This window comes from Podarcis filfolensis (assembly GCF_964270895.1).
Source record: "Podarcis filfolensis genome assembly, chromosome: 4".
NCBI lineage: Eukaryota > Metazoa > Chordata > Lepidosauria > Squamata > Lacertidae > Podarcis > Podarcis filfolensis.
In genome coordinates this window covers 38,834,270-38,856,155 of record NC_139607.1, presented here as the reverse complement: position 1 = coordinate 38,856,155, position 21,886 = coordinate 38,834,270, and the positions used below count along the sequence as shown (strand labels likewise).

The following is a 21,886-nucleotide window of genomic DNA, read 5'->3' as shown; positions in this document are numbered from 1 at the left end:
CTCAAGTGGGGGAAACATAAGGTAGACTTTATATCCCAAGTTTCTGATACAACAAAAGCTAGACCTCAACATTTTAAATTAATTAGATCTTGTTCTACTCTTTAGTTGGTTGTGTACATGCTATCTTGCATGCTTGCTTGTCCAATGTGAAAAAGACAAAGGAACTACTGAGATTGTTCTTGGAGTACGTGAGTTCCCAAACTAATACATCTCAGGTGCATTAAACCACCATCTTGTTGACGCTAAGCACATTTGGTTCAGATCAGAACCTAGATGGGAGACGACCTATTAACCACAGGACATTAGATGTAAGAATAATGGACAACATCACCTCATTTGCAAACTCCTGCTCCCGATTCTGCTGTATTATTTTCATGTATTTTTCCAGTGGATTAGGAATAGCATCACCACCATGCTCTTCAGACTTTGAGATAATGGTTTCCATATCTGCCACATCTTCATGCTTTTTCTCGGTTTCCACTGACTCTTGCATACACTTTTATGAAACCAAAGAATGAACACCATAAAACATTTTAACAGAGAAGAAAGGAATGCTCCACTTAAATGTGGCCCACTGGTAACATAATCCTACCTACACTCAGCATCCTATACAGTGGTACCTCGGGTTAAGTACTTAATTCGTTCCGCAGGTCCATTCTTAACCTGAAACTGTTCTTAACCTGAAGCACTACTTTAGCTAATGGGGCCTCCTGCTGCTGGTGCCGTGCCGCCGGAGCATGATTTCTGTTCTCATCCTGAAACAAAGTTCTTAACCCGAGGTACTATTTCTGGGTTAGCAGAGTCTGTAACCTGAAGCGTATGTAACCTGAAGCGTATGTAACCCGAGGTACCACTGTACTTTTATAAGGCTCTTAAAGGACTATATATAAGAAACAGCACAAAATTAGTTGCAGCAAATTGCCTGCAATAATGATGTCTCTTCAAACACAAGTTAAATCCTCACAGTAATCAATAAGTGGCTTACTTCAACCAGAACTAAACTACATTTGATTATCAAATCCCCCATTTTACAGAAGCGCAGCTGGCCTCAACTAGAAGTTGGGCATTTGATGTTGCAATCCCATGCTATAGAGAACATTCTTCCAGCAGATTCAGCAGGCACCCTTGCTATTGACTTTCAGGTGACACTTGAAGGCCTTTTATTAATGTTGAAAGCTCACTGTAGCAGCTTAATTTTTTATTTGCCAGTGACCTTAACCATTATCTGTATTTTGCTTTCTCAAATGGTGTTTTATGTCTTTAATGTTACACATAGTCCTGATATTTTATATGGTGGTTTAGAAATACTTGCATAAAAAAGTAAAACAGCTAAATGCAAAGTATTGTTAGAAAGTCAGTTCTCAAAGAGAATGTTTGTACTGGTCCCTTTCCCCAGAACATATACTAAGAACAACTGATGCAGTTTACTTTCCATCTTTGGTGGTGTCAGATTAATGTGCCGTATCTTGGTTTTATTACTGAAATGGTAAGAAATGCTGACCACATAGTTCCTCATGAGGAAGTCCACTGGATGGGAAGGACTCCAGCCTGCCATTAGAAGTAGCAGGGCTGCAGCCTCCTATCATCAGAGCACCCCAAGACAGCATACTCTCAGAAGTGATCATTTATAAAAATTCCTATTCTGCACAAAGAGCTTCAAAAATAGCTGCTCTATAAACCATCTCCTTCTTCCAAAAGGAAATATTCAAAGGTTGTCCAGTTTATTTTTATTTGTAAAACACTTTCCTTTTACCAGTACTAAGGCACTATGAATAATCCAATATAATAAATTTGATTTCTGTTCAACCAGGGTGGGTGGGATATAGTGGGGATATAATAGAGCAGGGAAACCCCAATTTAATGCAGTTTTACAGCAGCTTACTCATATCCCTGGCAAATCAATATGGTGGTAAAATGGCAGGTGGCAAATAGCTTCTGATCTATCAATCTCCACTGGAAGGAAAACAAGTTCTGCAGAAATTCTATCAGCACACTACACGCAACGGCCACTCCACAAAACTGCCTCTGAGAATCTGTTGTCTATACAGGCAGCCCCCCTGTTTACACAGGGTTTACGTTCCGAGGCACTGTGTGCATCGGTTCAATTGCGTATAACCGAAACCCACTGAAAAAGCCTGCAAACACCCCACCCCCATTGCGCCCTTTAAGTGATGTCTTTATGGCGTTTCCAGGTCACTTCTGGGTTCGGCGTGATGCGAGTTTACAAAATCAAACACATACTGGACGCATGTAAATGGGGGGGGGGCTGCCTGTATCTACAGTCCTAGTCCAGAAAAAGAAAGTACTCTTTAGTTTATAATAACTATTTTAAATCACCAAGACTCTGAAATGCATTACCAATTCTTCATTTGCTTTTTCCAGTTCTCCTTGCTCTCTTTCCAAAGTGTCCTGCCTCTCTTGCTGCCTTTTTCCTTCCCCCTCTTCCCATTTTTGCTCCTCCTGCTCCTCCTCCTCCGCTTCTTCTTCCTCCTGTTCTTCAGGATGCTTTTGTTTCTCCAGGGCTGTTATTTCTGCTCCACCTAATACATAGAGGGCAGTATTAAGCAAAGAAAGACAGTTTTGCATTCTGAAGCATTAAATCAAACACAGTTAAAGTATATGGATGCATATTATTCCAAACAGATAGGTACTTAACAGTGCATAGAAAAGACTAATAATCCAGAGAAGCAGAATATGTCAAGTCCTGCACAAACTGTATTCAGCTTCCTTTACCTCCATTTAATGTATATTGGTGATTTTCCAACTCTATGGCTGCCCAATAAACTCTCTACATAAGACTGTGCAAGATCACTAAGCTACAGAAAACCTACCTGTGCCTAGTCATCATGATGGTGCAGTAGGGTACAGAAATATATTAATGGTTAGGGTACATTTTGTTGAAATGTCACAAAACAAAACAAAATTTCAAGTACAGCAGTTTCAGCTGTCTAACAGAAATAGCAGGCTTGAGAAGAGGACTGCTGCAGGGCTCTCTGTCACAAATATTACCCTTTCAGCTGCCCCAATATGCAAACAAAAAACATGTTACTGTTTTCCTCAACATTTGCCCTCTGGAATCCCCATTTTCCATACAAATTGTTGAAAGTGGTGCACTATGCAGGGAAAATAGTTACTATCAAACTCACTCCCCACCCCTCTCGAGTTCCCCTAGGTTCCTTGTTGCCTTATCTTCAAATGTCTAACATAATTGTGTGCCTTCCTGTTACAGGTATGGAAAAGCTTAAAAATTATGTTCTTATGTTGACTGAAGCAGCTCTAAACTGAAATATATTATGAAGATATTCTGTTATGGACAGTAGCCAGTTTAAAATAATACCATTTACTGTATTTCAGACAAGATGCTGCAAAAGCTTCAGTTTCCATATACTTTGATAAACAAGCCATCTAAAATGGCTATTCACACTTGTTTGAGCTGAAAACTCACTTATGTCCTGCTGTGAAGTGCCCGCTGCTGGCACAGTAGCCGGAACATGGCTTCCACCAACAATGTGAGATGGATGTGACACATCGCTTTCGAGCTGTTCTGGAATGTCCTCTTGATCTAGAGGAGAAGTAGGAACAATGCCCTCATTATTCTGCAATTATCAAAGCAGGGCAAAGAAATGGACACAGTGTGGGAATGACTGAGTTCAGAATGCATAAGTGTAAGCCATTAATTAAGTGCTCTTCTTGGCCAAGCCAACCATTACCCTAAGAATGAAGAAACTTCAAATGGGCTGTTTTAATCAGAATCATGGGACTGTCTGGCTTGGAAACTAGTTCTTACAATATGTTTCCTAAGCAAAGAGTCAAAACAGCTTCAACTCAATGTGGACTTTGTAGGATTAAAATCCACCAATGAGACACAAGCATGAATGCAAAATATGGAGAGCCTGGTTGCATTTGAGTCACTTCCATAAAACAAAACTTTCAAGTTTCCTATAGTTTTGCCTCTTCTCAGGCTGGAGTTTATTGGTGTTTGGTAGGGCTTGCAAGCATCATGTCCCTCTCCAGTTATTTCAACTCCTCTATCACCATTCATAAACATCACTGTAACAGGTTCTGTCAGAAAGCAGCAGTCTGTTATCTTTTAATATCAGGTTTTTCATTACTGTTATTATATACATCTTGTTTTTATAAGGAACAGCAACATCTGAAGGGCCACAACTGTCATCACCCATAAGCAATGGCCACATAGGCTGTGGCTTATGGGAGTTACAGTCCAACACCATCTGAAGTGCCAAAGGTTCTCCATCCCCAAAACAGATTATATCAAAACATAACCTAGCTAATTTACAGGCTCAATATCCAGACGATTAGTCTGAGGCACCTGTCACATGCAGCATGCCACACATCTTACAATTTTTTTGCATAGCATGCCCCCCCCCCCTCAGCCAAGCCTCTGCTGCCAGTGATAATGTATACATGTATACACATGTGCCCATCCATCCTTTCATATTCATCTACAAACACTGAGAGAATCAACACAAGGAACTGTGTGATAGCAGCACAAGCCAGTAAGTTATAGTTGCATATATATTTTTTGGCAAAGCTTTAATTTGCACTCCCTCAATAGCTCTGTCCAACTAAAATTATAGTTTGTACTGTATATCCAGTGCTGTAACCCTCTCTTTCATGCACTTACTGGTTTTCCCTGTGCATTGTCCAATTCAAACATTTTTCACTTTCATTAAATCTCATTATTTCACATCACATCTTCTAAGTTTTAAACCAGAGCTTTCCATACTTTTCATGTTGGTGACACACATTTAAGACATGCATCATTTTGCAAAACAGTAATTCAGTTTTACTAGCAAACTGGAAGTTAAAGTAATCCCTTTCCAGCCCCGGAAGGAGCGCAAGGAGCATTTGCGTGACACAACTACACACTGCAGCCAACACACTAATGTGTCACGACACACAGTTTGGAAAGCTCAGTTTTAAACTATCTCTAGTTTTTCATTTCCAGGTTGTGGCAAACATCAAATATACTAAAATGTCTATCAGAAGAGTGCCAGAGCTTCCCAAAGGCCTCACCAATATAACCAATATAAGCTTCAGCTTCCGCCTATTTTGCTTTTCTACTAACGTGGGTTCCCAAGCCCAATGTGTAAGTCATACAATGTCCAATACCATTCCCACTAACATTTACACACATACATACACAAGGATTAGGCTAAGCTTCAGTTCTATGCATTTTATATGTTAAGACCATTACACAGTTGCCTGATAAAAGGGGTGGCTTAAAAGGCACCCCCATTTCCTTAGAACAAGTTGAGAAGTTATGAAAAGCCAAAAAAACCCAAGAGTCATACTTAAGAGATTTCTGGCTTTTAAAAAAAGGTGGCTCCCAGATAAAAAAAATTCTGCATTGCTTCTTTCTGAAAAATATAGTAAAAACTTACCTTTACTGGCAGACTCATCATTTCCAAGGTCAAAGTCATCATTTCCAAGGTCTTTATACAGGAGCCTCTCAGATTTTGCAGAGTCACTAACACCCTGAGTTTCACCTTGCTGCTGATAAAGACTAAAAGGAAGAAAGGAGATGGGAGAAAAGTGATTATATTTAGTTTAGAAAAGTTTCTAAAACGTAAAGTTAATAGTCCTGTGTCACATCTGCAGAGCACACCATGGGTATAACATACAAAGACATGAACATTAGTTACAAGAAAAGTTTATCAAAGCTCTTTGTTTTGCTCTTGCAGGAGCCGCCTTTATGCACAGTCTTCCCTATGCCAGCATCAACCATCAGAAAACTGAGTTAAGGTTGTATGGAGGGGGGAAACCACAGCAAGGTTCCTTTCTGCAGTTTGGATGACAGCTTCCATGCTGTCCAAGTGTTCTAATAATTCAGATTTCTGTCATAATATCCAATATCTAAACTCATGATCTCATATTCACAATAGCAAGGTTGCCTCATCATTTTATCAACTTGCATACCACTGTACAGTACTCTCTACCTTCTTCCTGGTGCACTATTACCAAACACACTAACTCTTATGCGATACAGCTCTCAAAGTGGAACAACATGGTCAGGATATGGACCCACAAAAGTTAAGCAACCTCTACTCACTCACCACTACCCCCGAGTCTGCATGTTAGAGGCCCACTACTATCTCCATCTCTTTTTGAATGCAAGGGCACAGCCTTCAGCAGCAAAAAAACCACACAGCTTGTGTAAGGGATTAGGAAATGTTTTGTATATCTCCATGTTTCTGTAATGTATTAAAAATGCAGTACACAAAAAGATACTGTAACTACTGAAGTGCCTGAGGATAAACCATGCTCTTGGAAGAACGTTTGATTACGGATATCAACAGGTAACACACAAATACGGGACATGACATAGCTGAAGATCTTTCGCCCCTATATAAACATTACCTTAGTTTTTGTTTGCAAGAGGCTAGGGAAGAAGAAACTGATATATTAGAAGCATGTTCAGGAGATGAAAGGTTGCCTGTTCTTTGAATGGGGGAGAGAGGTTGGTCTGCATTCTGATGAGGGGCAGCAAAAGATGAGGCAACTGTATCTGCAGAACAGAAGGCAACCACATATTACTGTGCAATAGTATCTGAACAGTTACTGTAAGCAACAAAACACTTAATACCAGTGATGTGCATTGGAAATTGTTCCTGGAAAACCACAGAATACTTTAAGGAGGGGTAAAAACGCAGGAACATTGGAAGACTTTGGGTGCTTGAAAGATAGGCTTGTTACTTTCTAACACTGGTTTTCAGATTAGAAAAAATTGGTTCATTGTGGAAAAAATACAAAATAATTTTTTCTGCACAGTACTTCTCACTTAAGTTTATCTCCATGTTTTGATTAAATAGCGGGAGCAAGAGAGTGTTTAATCAGAGTATACTGTGCGTGTGTGTGTGTGTGTGTACGTACACGTACACACACACACACACACACACACACACACAGAGAGAGAGAGAGAGAGAGAGAGAGAGAGAGACTACAGAGAGTCTACAAGTAAAAGACTAACAGTTTCAATGTTAAATAGTGTGGCGTTAAAAGAGGGTTAGATGAAAAACAGCATTTCCATGTTTGCAGCAAGTAGAAATGGACCAAGGGAAGGAACCATCACGGCAGAAAACTCTTAATATCAGTAGCTCCTGATACCCACACAAAGCAACAACTTCACTCATAATTCATTAATATCAAATTGCTTACCTTCAGAAAACAGCTTGTTACTAATATTTCTCTTTGCTTTGGAAACAGGAGTAGAAGACAGACGTCTAGAAGTAGACTTCCTCCGTGGAGGGGTTAGATGATCTTTCAAGTGATCCCCATTTCCTGGTGTCCATCTATAGCTTTTACTTTTTTGGCAGTGAAAGGGTACTTCTTGGGAATATAGATCATCCTGTGCAAACCAAAGTCTTTGGCGAGATGCCATGTTAAAGTTACTTGCCATAGGTGAAGAGAATGTGGTTTTTGCTGGGCCAGCTGTGGTTTGAATGGCTCTGTATTGGTAATTCCTGTAGGCCTCTTCTAAATATTCAGCTTCTCTCTCCAATTCTTTTATTCTAGCCTTTGTATTAGCTACAAATTCTAAATCAGAATCTTGTGAAGTGTTAGATTTCAGTACGTGGTGGTGATGTCTGGGGCTTGTACCATTTCCCATTCCAATAATATCAGCCATTGGCTGTGTTTTCAGGAAAGCACCATCTATATAAATATCAGGAGGTACAGTCTTGTCACCAAACAAGTCAATGACAGAACGATCAACCAAAGAGGGCTTTGGATTCCGATACACTTCATTCTCTAATGCTACAGGCAAGAATTTAATAGAGATAAAGAAAATAATTTAAGACAAATTTTGATTTGGTCATCGTATAATTAGCATGCAAAAATGAAAACTGAACTTACCTTACATTTTAATATAGTTATTCTACACACAAATCCAACATGATTTAATATAGCAAAAAACCTCAAATTTATTTCAGGTTTTTAAAGTTAGTATGATCAAACAAAATGCACAGAAAATATTCAAATTAAGCTGAAAGTGTCAGAGCCACAAAAGAAGAGAGTTAGATCCAAAGAGCTGCCTATACCAGCAGAAGGCAGTTACACACACAAGAATAAAATGTTTAAAATCAAATATAGAAGTATAATGAAAGTATTTGCCTAGTCATTTCAAGATTTGAGGAGGAGTATGAGGTCTCTTAAAGCTATAGTAAGGTACCCAAGGCGGGGGAGGGGGCAACCAAATACACAGAAAGCCACATTTAAATTGGACTTAACTCGATTTCAGAAATTGTGATTTCAAACAAAGAATGGTGTAACAGAAAGGAATGAAGGGGGGCAAATAAGAAAATCTGAGTTGGGAGCAATAAAATATAGTTATGGAAGGTCTCTGGCTAAAAATTGCATGGACTCTTTTTGTTTCTTGGCTCTGATTAAGGAGCCTTTAGTCCATGAAAGGAGCCTTTAGTCCATAAAAAACTGTTATTCTTTAAGATGCCACAACAATCTTTGCTGATTCTGTTTCTGAACTGTCAGATATTGTCTACATATGGTCAAGATCTTTCTCCATAATAAAAAATGTTTTAAATTTAAAAAATCACAATATCAGACTTTTACAAAAAAACCAATACATAACATTTTTCATGTGTATTATTTCAATCTGCTCCAATGCTTAAATAAAATTGCTCTAAATAAAGCCTGATCTTATTCTGAGTTAGTCCAAAAGTGGAGAGGATTTTTCAAACCTGTCTGTGTCTGTTTCAGTTGTAGCTTAAGGTCTTCCATTTGTGCATTTAACTTCCTGATAGTATTTTCACATTCCGACAACTGAGTCTTCAGCTGTACACAATGTTCAATCTAAAAAGATTTCAGAGACAAAATGCCTTACTAATTCAAGAGCATTCTTAACACACTGAAGCAAATAATCCATATAGTTACAAATGAGCAATCAGCCCCCCAGGTCTCAAATGAATGAACTGGTGGAAGGGAGGCAGAGAGAAACAGATATTTTGATTTTGAGCGCATCAGTTCCTCATCTAGAGAAATGAAGAATATGAATGGAGAGTCTACACTTGGCCTTTATTTGGGAGAATTTAGTTGTCTAATTCCTCAAGTATAATATTAGCATAGTAAGCATTTATAACACTAACAATTTACTTAGTGTCATGCAAAGAGTTCTCAATTCAGCAGCAAATACAAGTGTAGAGGGTGTGCACTGCTTTTGCAGGATCAGACTGTATTTTTTAACACTGGTTTTAGACTTTAATAATTTGGAGTGAGGAAAATGTGGTTGATGAATTTATACTGATTCTATTGTGTTTAAAAAAGTATTTTTTAGAAGAATGAGCGTAAACAACAAAATGGCACATTTACCTCATTTTGTAACTGTTTTTCCAAGAGCTGCTTATGAGTGTCAGATTCTTCACCTTCAAGCTTCCTAGCATGTTTTGCTCTTTTCAGCTCTGCCTCAAGGACCAAATATTCAGCTGATGGCCGACTCAACTCTATAAATGGGGGGGGGGGGAGATACAGTTAAAATCTAACCTTGCCAGGAAACACTGCATCTGATAAACAGATACTCTGTAGCAGACCACCCAACTACAGTGCTACCTCGGGTTACATACGCTTCAGGTTACACACTTCGTTAACCCAGAAATAGTACCTCAGGTTAAGAACTTTATTTGTGGATGAGAACAGAAATCGTGCTCCGGCAGCGCGGCAGCAGCGGGAGGCCCCATTAGCTAAAGTGGTGCTTCAGGTTAAGAACAGTTTCAGGTTCAGAACGGTCCTCTGGAACGAATTAAGTATGTAACCAGAGGTACCACTGTACACTCTTTAGCGTTCCGTGCTATGATTCAAATGGTTTAACCTGGAAAGCCCTGGATGCAGGCAGTCACTGAACATCCTTCTTAGCATTAATCAGGACTTAACAAAAGATTAATAAAGTCCATCCAATAATCATAAAAACATTGATGTGGGTTTTGCACAAATGAAAATGGATACTGAGGACAGCACAGCACAACAAACCAAGGAGAGGAGCAAACAGTGGACTTCAGATAGGCTTTATCTTCCTATTGGTGAATCTCCTTCAAAAACTTGAGTCATTGTTCTGTGTTTTTGGCTATCTTAGCCTCTGGGGCATCAAAACACTCAAGTACATAATATACACATTGACATACACAACTTATAATAAGGGCATATGACCAAGCCAACTGAGGTCCCTCTATATCTGAGGTCACCTTTTTAGCTCCTTGCTTGAATCACAGTCATATGCTTTAGCCTTTGGCTAGCTACTACAGATTTTATATCTTGTGAAACACAATTTTAAAGAAAGCCCATTGATGTCATTGTCACTATTCAATAGGTGTCAGTGACAGTCTTGCAAACAGATAGGTGCAGATAAGTAGTTTTGGACTTTACGAGTTACTTCCTGAAGTACTATGAAAACCCTGAAAAACCCATTTAGTTATGACAGAAATACAAAAGAAAAACAAATAGACATTTAACACAGAGAAACAAAGAAAAGAGCAGACATGCTATTACATTTCTAAAATGTATTTTCTTTGCAAATCTTGCTAATAAAATTTTTCAAAGAATATTAGATTCACACTAACTGTCTCGGAGTTCCAAGTTTTCATTGCGCGCCTCTTCCAACTGTTGTTTGAGTAGCTTATTCTGCACCTGCAGTTCCATTTTCTCTTCTTTTAGTGTTGGATAATCTGAGACTTCTTCCAGTTTTTTTGTCATCAACTGATTTTGCTTGCTTAATAATAAAACTTGAGCCTTGACTGAATCTATTTCCAGCTGGAAACAAATACCATATTAGGGGGGGGAAAGTTAGACGACCTCTTCCAGGATATAACTGGATAATTTATTCATCTGAATTATAAAGGTAGTAAAAATATATTGCTAAAACAGACATTTTAACTTCAATTACCTCAAGCTCTTTTGAATGTGATACAGCATGTTCAAATTCTTGCTTTTTTGAATTAAGAGAAATGGTCTCTTCATGCAAAAGCATAGCTTTATCTAGTCAAAAACAGGAAAGTTTTATATTAGACATATTTCATTAAATAAAAGTCAAACATTTGTTTTTGAGTGGTAGGGTTTTTTTTAAATAGAGAGATATAAAAAACACCTTTAATTTTTTTCTCATCTTCAGTAATTTTCTTGGTTCTAGCTATGTATTCTTCATTTAGTTCAAGCTGATACCTAGGAATAAAAAACATTGCAAAGTGTTGCCAAATTATTGAAGACTTTTAATTGATTAAGCACTGTTAGCTTCAATTCCATGTGTCTTTATAGCTAAAGTCATAGTAGCTTTATCCTGGATAACTAACCATGTTCAATCTTCAGATACAAATCAGAACCCATATATAAAATTATAGTCCTAAACACAATTGACAGCTAGTTGAATCCAAGCAGATGAACTCCATTGAAACTTGCTTAAAACTGCACTCTTGGTTTCTTTTTGTTCAAATTTGGCACAGAAGGAAAGAGGTCAGTATATCTGTGTACCCTGGCCATCAGCATTTCCTTCAATCATGACATCCCTACAAAATTTAATCTGAGTTTAAATATTTGAGCATCTCCTAATTAAAATCTAAATCCCTAAAACAACAATTGCTAGCCTTTTTAAGGCAGAGGACCACACTGCCCTTTGGTCAACACTCCAGGGACTGAAGTATAGAGGTGGGCATGGGCAATGTGTGAAGTGCCGTACTTTTCTGTGTAGAAGATTAGGTTTTGCTCTCTAAAAATCATGCTAAAAAGTGGGGGTAGGCTTATACAAGGGGAGTGCATAGGGTGTGCATTTGATTGGTTCTGTCATGGCTATCAGTGGCTATTGTACGTGTTATTGGTTGTTGTGTCAATGGGTGGTGTTTATTGGCCGAAGCTGCGGCAATTGGGCAGGCGATTGGCAGCTTCTACCGGCATGGGAACAGACGAGCTCAACAACCCTGAGTAATCCTGCCCCCCCCCCAAAAAAAGCTCAACAACTTTGTGCCATCTCCCCCATTTTCTTAAATTTGAGTCCCCCAAAATAGGGGGCAGCTAATACACATGGAAAAGTATGGTACAAAAAAATATAGGGGGGCAATTACGACCTGTGGGCTAGTCACCTCTGCCCTAGTAGAGTATCAGGTCATTGCAAGAGGATGAACAAGAAACCTCTATAGGATTGCTGCTTCCATTACTCTCCTCTTGTCCATAGGGCAAGAGCTCCAAATTCGATCTCTTCCCATCACACTGACAGAAACATCCCTAGTATATAAAAATGCTCCATAAATGTTTCACTTATTAGTATATTCTGTCTGTCTTTACTATGCGACTACTTTTCTATGTGCATCATATGCAGTCACTGAAGGAGACAGGCAAATTAATTACTTTAGGAGTTCGTTCTTTAGTTTCTGGTCATAAGTCTCTTCAATGTTCTTCACAGTTACCTCTCGATGACGAAGTGCATCTTCTACAGTTTTATTTTTTGATTCTTGAAGTTTTTGAGCTCTGAAGCAAAGAAAGAAAATGCACAATAAAACAATCCTAACAGAACAAATCAGGTGACACAAGCATCAGAAACATGATGGGGAACTTATTATTACAATGGAACTCACAACAAAATGCTGCAATATGTGCCTAGGAGTGCTCTTGTCCAAGACCCTGGCCAGCCTAGAACAATAATCTTGGATTAATATTCTGGCCTCATGGGGAGGTGCTGAGTTAAGAAGCAAATGGCTATTCTGCCACCCCATTAGAGTTCTTTTTTTAAAGTTCTCTCTTTTTTTGTACTCCTGCAACCCTTGAGATTTTCACCAAGCTTCCTACCATCTCCCTCATATGTGGATGCAGCCATCTTAAGTACCCACACATGGAGAACTAAGTTTGCTATTTGATTTGTTATTATGTTTTTACTTGGTAGGTTTAAAGTGACTCAGATGACAATGTGTCTTCAGACCCCCACATTTCCCATAATTACATTACAAAGCAATGTCTAATCATATGGACAATAGTTTCATATTCAAATGTTCCCTTCTGTAACTACACTTCCCTTCCAATCAGTTGTTTAGAGCAAGAATAGCAGTAAAGCTGGGTGTTAGCTTCTTCAAATACCCCTCTCCATCCAAACTCTTCCACCCACACTGTGCTTTGTAAAGCCACTTTTAACAGCACCTATGCTACTTCCCATAGTCAATCCCAAACTTATCATCATCTTAATCTTCTTCCCACATGGCACTGTTCCCCAGCCCAAATTTCTTCATTATGTCAAAACAAAACAAAAAACATCCTGGCAGCTTAAACTACCCTGCCATACAACTCTCCAGGGTCACTATTACCCATTCCGGTTTGACTGCAAATGCTGGCAAATTACAAGTTCCACACTCCGCACTGCATGAGCACAGAGACCTGTATTAAAGCATACTGCAGCAATCACTGGTATTTCAGATAGTTTACAGCATAGCTACCAAGCCCTGACAGATTTAAACGTGGGCTGTGGTAAAGATTAGGCCTTAAATCTGACAACCCTACTGTTGAACATATACTACTGATTTCAGGAAATCTTGAACAACACTGGCTCACGAACTAATTATTTAGGACTGCAAATGCTGAAAGTAAAGGAATTACAAGGGAGGATGAAGCTTATTGCTCTATTTCAAAGGTTCACCAGCTCCCTCTTCTGGGTAATCAGAGGGATTTTCATCTATCATTAAACTGAAGGGGAGGGAAAGGGAATTAAAAGGCGACAAACTTAAACTGCCTAATCAGTTAATTATGGATTCCTGAGCACCTATGCTTAAATATTATTTATTGTATGTATTTAACTAACTAAAGTTATATACTTATTTGATGGAAAACCTCTAAGCAGTTCACAAACCCATATTCTCCTAAACATACATCAGGACTAATGGCAAAACATCAACATGCACTGTTGTCAGTATCTAGATGGTTTAATTAAAAAACAAAAAAATGTATTGACTTCAAGACAAACTGTCAAAGCAATGCCAACTTTTCGATGAAACACCATAAAACTCAGTTAACAGGGAACAATTCTGCCGCTAAAAGCAGCTGGATAATACTGTTTCTAGAGGTGTAACATTACATTTAATGAAATAAGAGTAATGAAGCTTCATACTAACTGTAGCATTTAGAAGGCCAAGAAAAATATGCGGTTTTTTCCCAACTAAAGTTATATGAACGTTTAACAACTCACAGTTCAAAAGCTTCTATTCTCTGCTTCAGTTCTGCCTCTCGGGATCTTACTGTTTCAATATCTTTCAGCAGGCTTTGCCTTTGCAGATAAATTTCCCTTGCATCAATCTATTGGGAAAAAACATATTTGTATTATATGCAGCCCCAAATGTAGCAACAGCTGCATATTCTATATGAGATTTGGAAGGCTGTATTCACAACTAGCATTCTATTGTTAACTGGTTGCTGGAACTGCCTGCACTTCATTATGCAGTTTGCTGATAAAACTAGTTACTACTAGAAGACTTAGCAGTAGTTTCAACTAGGTAAAACAGGTATCTTATGAGTTATGGGAAGCGTTCTATGATTTATTTATTTTTCAGTGGATAACAGTGCGAAGGGAATAAGACGCAAATATTAGGACATGGAAGATGCATTTCCACTTTTTCAAATACAGCATCCCACACAATTACTTATGCAGTGCATTTTAATAGCAGGTGGTCACATTTTTCGGCACAAATTGCAGATTAGGAACAAACCACAATGGAAGATACATAGAAGTAACCTGCAAGCAAAATACATAGTCACTCCCAATACATTTCCCAGTATGGCTCTTGATATAGGATAAAACCTCCCAACTCCTCCATTCTATTTAGTTCAATTTTTTCAAACATTACCTCTTGCTGCTTCTGAAGCCTCTCAATAGCATTTCTTTCTCGAGAGCTTAGAGCCTCTGACTTGGCTCTGTGAACTTTTTCAAATTCTTTACGAAGCTCTGAAATCTCTTTCTGGGATTGTGCTCTCTCGTCCATCTTAATTTTGGCTATTTCAACCTCTTTGAAGTGTTGCAACTGTGGCATTCAAAATAAAATTATAAGTGTCAACTGTCACATAAAAACATTAGATCACAGGTAGATGGCTAATTCTTGTGACTAGCAAATCCCTCCTGTGTAAGAATGTGATAAAGTACCATGGTAAATCCACTGCTCTACAACTAATCAGATCTCCCAATTTTCCTTTTCCTAAAAGCAGCTGTTGGGTGAACAGGCATTTGCAGCAAGCACTGATGCATGCAAGGATTAAGCCACATTATAGCCCTGATCCAAGTCACTTTCTATAGTTTTTAAAGAAAAAGTGATCTAATCACAGATCTCCTGTTTAATGTAAGTTTGGCCGTTAAGTGAGCAAGCAACTGAGACAGAGCATTTAGTTGATCCTGCAACTAATCCCAATGATTACTCCTACTAATCATAATGTAAACAGCCATGTCTTGCTCAATAAATGTTTGTCCTCTGCTTTTCCTTCATGTATTTTGTGTACTCTGAGAATAAGTAAATTGTTGTACTAACAAAAGCATCAAATAGGCACATGAAAATTTGCATTAAGACTGACAAAACATCATTGCCTCTCCTCCCATTTTCCCTTCACCTTCTGAGACATTTCCTCTTGAAGCTGTTGTTCTACTTCTTTTCTATATTCAGCAAGTTTTACTTCGAACGACTCAGATTTGTGGCACTGAGGATACATGTCTGCAAACTGTTCATCAATCAGTTGAAGTTTCTCAGCTATGAAAAAATATATAAAAGGCATTGTTCCATTATATGTGATCATGCTAAACAAAAGAAATTTACACTGTTGACATTTTTATAGGGGCCAGCTCTCCTACTTCATTTTATTATGCTATGATGCCAATGATGATTTATATTTATTGGTTGCTTTACTCATGGAAACATAAGAAATACTAAAACCAGTTACAATAAACACCATCAATAACTCCCCCCATCCCAAATCACACATCTATAGAAATAAGAGACATGTCTTACAGATCCTGCCCCCTCCCCAAAGAGCCCACAAATACTTTTTAAAATCTTCAAATTAATGACCTAAAGCTTAGGTTAAAAGGAAGTCTTTGCCTGGTGCCTAACAGATAAATATAGCACCAGACAAAAGTCCCTTTAGAGAGCATTCCACAAGCAGGAAGTAAGCACTGAAAAGTGGCAGAGGGCACTCAATGGTGACTGGCTGTGTCAACAGCCTGCACCATTCACATATTACACTAATTAGCCAGGGCCTCAAAAGAAGCACCAGTCATATGAGTCGGAAAATCCCCAAGAGCTACCTGGAAGCCATCAGCCTCCAAGGGAAGGCCAAACTAATAGGTCCCCTGCCTCTGCAGAGGGGGAAAGGGTCTGAAAGCATAAAGCTATGACGAACCTCTACTAAAAAGAGCACCAAGGAATAAATGAAAGAGAGAAAACAATACAGAAATAAATCAGGTATCTAGCAGCCTGAAACTATGTCCAGCTTAAATAGATGCCACTGTACTCCAGACTGCATCTGTATTCCATCCTAACTTCCATTCTATGAATAGATTGCTTGGGCTAGTATTTGATTTGTGTTAGATCTGTTCATCTGAAATATGTTTTCTGTCCTATGCAGTGTTTTGGAGTATACAGTACAGTCATGATAAAGGATATTCTGCAATGGCTAAAATGGAAAATAACCTATTTCCCACAACCATAGAGTTGGGCTGCAGGTGCAGGAAGTAGAAGAGGATGATGTGACTGGTGTATACATTAGTCTACTTTTTAACCCTGCAAGATATTTTTTTTTGGGGGGGGGATAATTCTGCTATTTTTGTTCTACACTTGTGCAGCTGCTAGGTGTAGCAAATTCATTGGACCAGTCTAGTACATACCTATGCAATCACATACCTATCTTTCCAGAGAACTCGCTGTAGGGAAGACACCATTTTCAATGTTTCTGTTTTCTCTCAAAGCACAAAACTCACAACCATATTGTGTTGAAATGTGAACCCATGATTATGTTTTGATCCACATTTAGAAACTGCAACATATAAATATGTGCAACTCCTTCTTAGCTAAAAGCTTTCCCAACTTTTTTGAAGGATTATATGCTTTTTAAAGGTAAAAAGGTGCACATATACTCCAGTTAGTAAAGAGTTATGTCAGAAGCAGTATGAAAGCAAGGCTACAGAACAGATGCTACAGTATTCTCTTTCTTAAGGCTGAATATATAAATAGCTAAAGTCTGAGGATAAAGCAACTGCAGTAACTCCACTTACCAAGAGATTCTTTACCAGGTGTGGGACTGGTCTGAGTTTCTGTGCTGCAGATCTGCTTATGCAGGCTATGGTCTATCAGTTCAGTTAATATCTGTACAAGAAAGCCTTAGAGATACACCATTAATCACACATCTCTTCTCCAACAAATGAAAAGTTTCAAACTTAAGAAGGAATAAATATTATTTTGCAACAGTAAAAGAGTACCAATGAATGGACGTTGAACAATTCTAAAGAAAAAAAAGCTGTCCCTCTTATTTTTAAAATTTCTTCAAAAAGAGCCTATGGTAGCAAATAATACATAAAAATATATATTTTTAAAAAAAACAACTAAAAATATCTGAAACATTTCAATACATGTACATTTTTAACATATAACATGTACATATGGTTGCCAACACCCATATTATGGGGAAGTTGTTTGAGAGTGTGCTGGCTGCCCAGTTCCAGGTACTCCTGGAGAAAGCAGATTATCTAGACCCATTTTAGTCTGGGTTCAGGCCTAGTTATGAGACTCCATTGGTCTTGATCATCCTGGATGTTCTTTATCAGGAGAGAGATAGGGGAGTGTAACCCTCTTACTCTACCACTCAGCTGCTTTTGATACTATCAACAATGCTTTCCTGCTGGTTCGGCCTTGCAAGCTGGGAGCAGGGGACACTCTTCTGCAGTGCTACCACTATTTGTGGGGCTGGTTCCACAGATAGCATTAGGTAACAGTTTGTTAGCAGTTATGAAAGGAACCATCTTGTCCACACTACTATTCAACATTTATATAAAGCTGTTGGGAATGGTCATTAAGGGAGTGCTTCTTATTTCTCTGTAACATCTGAATCAGGAGCTGTGCAGATTCAGAATCAGTGACTGAGAGTAGTGGTGGTATAGATGAGGGCCAATAAAAAGAAACCCAGCAAGGCAAGATGGAGGTCTTGTGAGTAGGTGGTCCCCAGGTCCAGGAATCAGGCAATTTGCCTGGTCTGGATAAGGTTGCACTTGCTCTGCAGGAGCTGGTTCATACACTGGGGTGCTTCTGAATCCATCATTAACACTGGAGGCTCATGTGGCTCCAGGGGAAATGAGTGTCTTCTACCAGCTTCAGTAGATATGCCAGCTGCAGCCATTCCTAGAGACAGTCTTGCTGCAGTGACCCAGGCACCGGTAACCTCAATACTCTTTTAATGCAATGTGTTCTACATGGGGCTGCCATAACATTGGTCTAGAAGCTGTGCAGAATGAAGCAGTTAGGTTACTAATTGATATGCATGGGTGCAGACATCTAACACCAGTTTTAAAGGAACTGCCCTGGCTGCTAATTTGCTACTGCACCAAGTTTTGGGTATTAATGTATAAGGCCCTAAACAATTTGGGACCAGGTTATCAAAGTGAACATCTTCACCTACGCAAATCTGCCCACTCCCTAACATCACCTACAAAGGCCTTCATGGATAAGCCACAGCCAGAAGACATCCACTTGGATTACCCAGGAAGAGGGCCTTCCCTGGCTGTGTCCACTCTCCCAAATTGTCATCCCTAGAAATAAGGCATGCGCCAACAATGAGGCAACTCCAGCACATGCAGAAATTTTTTTTGTTTAGCAAGGTCTGTGATGGCTACTGATGCTACTTTTTCTTGTATTTGTATTATATTTTGATATTGCTGCACACAGGCTTCAGGTGGCCACAAAATGTGCATTATTTTGTTTTTCTGTCTAAATATTTATGTATGCTATCCAAAGTTGCTGTTCAACTCGTCTCTTCCAAACGGCAGCTAGCCTCTTCAGCAGCAGGATCTGCTTATGTGAAAATGTCAAAGAAACCACTGGTCACTTATTTTAATGTCAAATGTTTCCATCTGTTTTTAACTGCTGTACTCTTATTATTAACATTAAAAAAATTAAACTACCCTGGAGGTTTTGAGTTAAACCCAGTTTTCAGTTAACTGTTATTTAAACAATTAATTAAATTGTTTAAACACGTGTGCAAAATTTTAAACACACACAATATCTTTGGACTGTGGCCTACAATCTGAACTTACTTAGAATATATGTACATTATAGCTGTACCTTTTGTATTCTCTTTTTCTGAAGCTGAAATCTGGAAAAAAAAAAAAAAATTAGTCAATTTATACCGCAGTCCCGAGCTCCATCTGAAGAGCTGCAAAGTAGCTGCCACGCCCCAAGCCCTGCCACTCCCACTGGCCAGGGCAAAAGCTATGGGCATATCCTTCCCCCTTTTTTGCTGTGTGAATTCCAGGCAGGTGCACCAGAGGGGTCTGAGGATCAGTCGGCATCCCACAGTACTCCCTTTGGGGCTTTTCTGAAGGCTTCTGCCAGTGAGAGAACAACCACTAATAGTTTCCCACTCCACAGAGTGCAGTAGGGCCTTCGCAGCTGTGCAGCAAAGGCTCTCTACCACCTTATCCTAACCCTCATCCACAGCACAGGTGGAGGATTTTGATTGCATTCTTATCTACCCAATGCTTAACAAAAAATAAGATTGCCAGAAATAAGATTATTTTACCAGTGCTTTGTAAAGATCAGTCTTTGGATTGATCCTTATCAGTTGTAGTAAATCTTGCATGGTGAGCGCCTTTATAAGGAGATAAAGAAACCGGATAACTCTCAATTATACATTTGACAATCCATATTGTCAAAACAAAAAGTTAAACAACTAAGCCAACAAAATCAAAATGAGATAATGATTGGGATGTCACATATACCTTCACTGTTTATATCAAGGCCAATTATTGCATGCCATCATACACACTTTTGCAGCCAAACACATAGGCACTCAGAAGTTAACACAGTTTCACAATGATTCGCATTGAGTCTTACAAACATTCACTCTTGCATACACACACAGTTCACACATACACAATGTCTCACCTTCAGAGGCTCAGAAACAGTCACTCAGTCATGCATGCACAAAGTCTTTCCCAGATTTTACCATAATATATCTCAGACTGCTTCTAAGCTGGCTGATCCAACTGTAATTAACTTTGCAATCAGCAGCATTCATTCTGAAGTGGTTTCTTCTCTTTACTTTAGATGTTTTGTGGGACCATTTGACCTTCAGTAGGCATTGGAAAGAAGACCCTACATCAGGCATTCCCAAACTCAGCCCTCCAGAAGTTTTGGGACTACAACTCCCATCATCCATCGTTAATAGGACCCGTGGTCAGGGGTGATGGGAATTGTAGTCCCAAAACATCTGGAGGGCCGAGTTTGGGGGTGCCTGCCCTACACAAATGAACCTGATCCTGCTGTACATACCCATAATGTCTTCTTCCTGAGATTTCCAAGACTAATTAAAGGCCTGATCCTAGCAGAAACAGATCCTTCTGTCTCCTGCTGCTGGCAAGTCAACAGGCTTTCTTACACCCACTTTTGGACTGTTTGTAGTTACATAAAAAATGTACACACACACACACACACACACACTGTTATGCTCTTCTGGGGTGGTGGTGTTATAAATTGTTTGAGGATTCTAGGGGGTCAATGTGTGCATGGCCCGGTGTGTGTGTGTGTGTGTGTGTGTGTGTGTGTGTGTGTACTGGTGTTCAGTAAGATAGCTGGGATCTGTTACTGGGCTACACTTACTTTCTTAGTAAAAAATGGCAAATGCATTTTTGGACTAAAGATGGTCTAGATAGGTTGATAGACAATGTAATAACTGCACTGGATAAACAGGACTTCATTTATGTACTGAGCATAATTTAACACATCCTTCAAAAGAAGGTACTTACCTTATCCTTTTCTAACCCACTTTCTGGATAGAAGACAGACAGTGAATATTCATAGCCACATCTGCGCAGGTGATCTGCCACCAGACTGTTAGAAGCACCAATTAACAATGAACTGCATTCACTAGAAACAGCTTGTGGCTGAATTTTTCCACTTAAAATGGGATTCATAAGATCATGTATGAGCTGGTTTCGAAGCTGTGTCTGGCACAAAGAAAAAATTATATTATTGTTAACTGGGATTTCTAGAAGAAAAAGTGAAAAAGAAACATTAAATAAATTGAAAAAAGTTTAAGACTTTCATATGTTAAGTGTACTCAAACCTTGTGTTACACTGGTGTGTATAATGCTTTACGCATTGAACAGTCAAGCAATACATCAAGAGAAAATCTGGCAGTAATATTTCTTTCAATATATCTCATAATTTCATGGCTTATATACATACACCTTTGCCCTACAGTTGTGACTACTGTATCAATGTCTACTTTATTGTGCTTTAAATATATTGAAAGCTGCCTTGAGAATTTCAGTGAGTAGGCAGGGTATAAATACTGCTTAATAAATTAAAACCCTTATTTTAATATTGCTTAATTATATCAAATACCTTAAGTGAATCCAAAACACCTCGGCTCTTAAATGTCTGATATAGTCTTCTCCTGAGTTCATCTTGTGACAGAGCTGGAAATTCATCTGAAGACATTAGGACCTGAAAACATGAGAAAACAATATTGCTATTTTTGCAGACAACCAAAAACACAAGCCATGGTAACAGAAATGTTGCCAGCCTTTTAATAATCGCATATCAAAACCCCGAATTTCAAAATCTTAAGTGACTCTTAGCAGCATGCATCAAATCAACATGTTTATTTGAGTTGCAAATGCAGGGCTATCAATTAGTGAAGT

The 21,886-nt window shown here is 38.8% G+C and overlaps 1 protein-coding gene across 4 annotated transcripts in view; it reads right to left on the bottom strand.

Moving 5' to 3' along the window:
• Nucleotides 1-21,886, bottom strand: part of OFD1 (OFD1 centriole and centriolar satellite protein) — a 321,339-nt gene that overhangs the window by 14,557 nt on the left and 284,896 nt on the right. For 2 of the 4 annotated variants that reach the window (XR_014547734.1, XM_083612108.1), the window contains exons 2-21: nucleotides 21,588-21,689; nucleotides 20,987-21,187; nucleotides 19,762-19,830; nucleotides 19,305-19,335; nucleotides 17,246-17,350; nucleotides 15,589-15,725; nucleotides 14,838-15,011; nucleotides 14,183-14,289; nucleotides 12,361-12,480; nucleotides 11,111-11,184; nucleotides 10,910-11,001; nucleotides 10,587-10,776; nucleotides 9,346-9,476; nucleotides 8,718-8,829; nucleotides 7,180-7,776; nucleotides 6,382-6,529; nucleotides 5,406-5,527; nucleotides 3,446-3,562; nucleotides 2,359-2,540; nucleotides 332-496 (exon numbers count right to left, since the gene is read on the bottom strand). Coding sequence is in view for 3 of the 4 variants with exons in the window: in XM_083612108.1 (XP_083468234.1) it covers nucleotides 332-496; nucleotides 2,359-2,540; nucleotides 3,446-3,562; nucleotides 5,406-5,527; nucleotides 6,382-6,529; nucleotides 7,180-7,776; nucleotides 8,718-8,829; nucleotides 9,346-9,476; nucleotides 10,587-10,776; nucleotides 10,910-11,001; nucleotides 11,111-11,184; nucleotides 12,361-12,480; nucleotides 14,183-14,289; nucleotides 14,838-15,011; nucleotides 15,589-15,725; nucleotides 17,246-17,350; nucleotides 19,305-19,335; nucleotides 19,762-19,830; nucleotides 20,987-21,187; nucleotides 21,588-21,683 (2,970 nt within the window). In the remaining variant the exon portion in view is untranslated. The remainder of the gene's footprint in view (nucleotides 1-331; nucleotides 497-2,358; nucleotides 2,541-3,445; nucleotides 3,563-5,405; nucleotides 5,528-6,381; nucleotides 6,530-7,179; nucleotides 7,777-8,717; nucleotides 8,830-9,345; nucleotides 9,477-10,586; nucleotides 10,777-10,909; nucleotides 11,002-11,110; nucleotides 11,185-12,360; nucleotides 12,481-14,182; nucleotides 14,290-14,837; nucleotides 15,012-15,588; nucleotides 15,726-17,245; nucleotides 17,351-19,304; nucleotides 19,336-19,761; nucleotides 19,831-20,986; nucleotides 21,188-21,587; nucleotides 21,690-21,886) is intronic. The other 2 variants (XM_083612109.1, XM_083612110.1) reach the window with 2 other exon arrangements.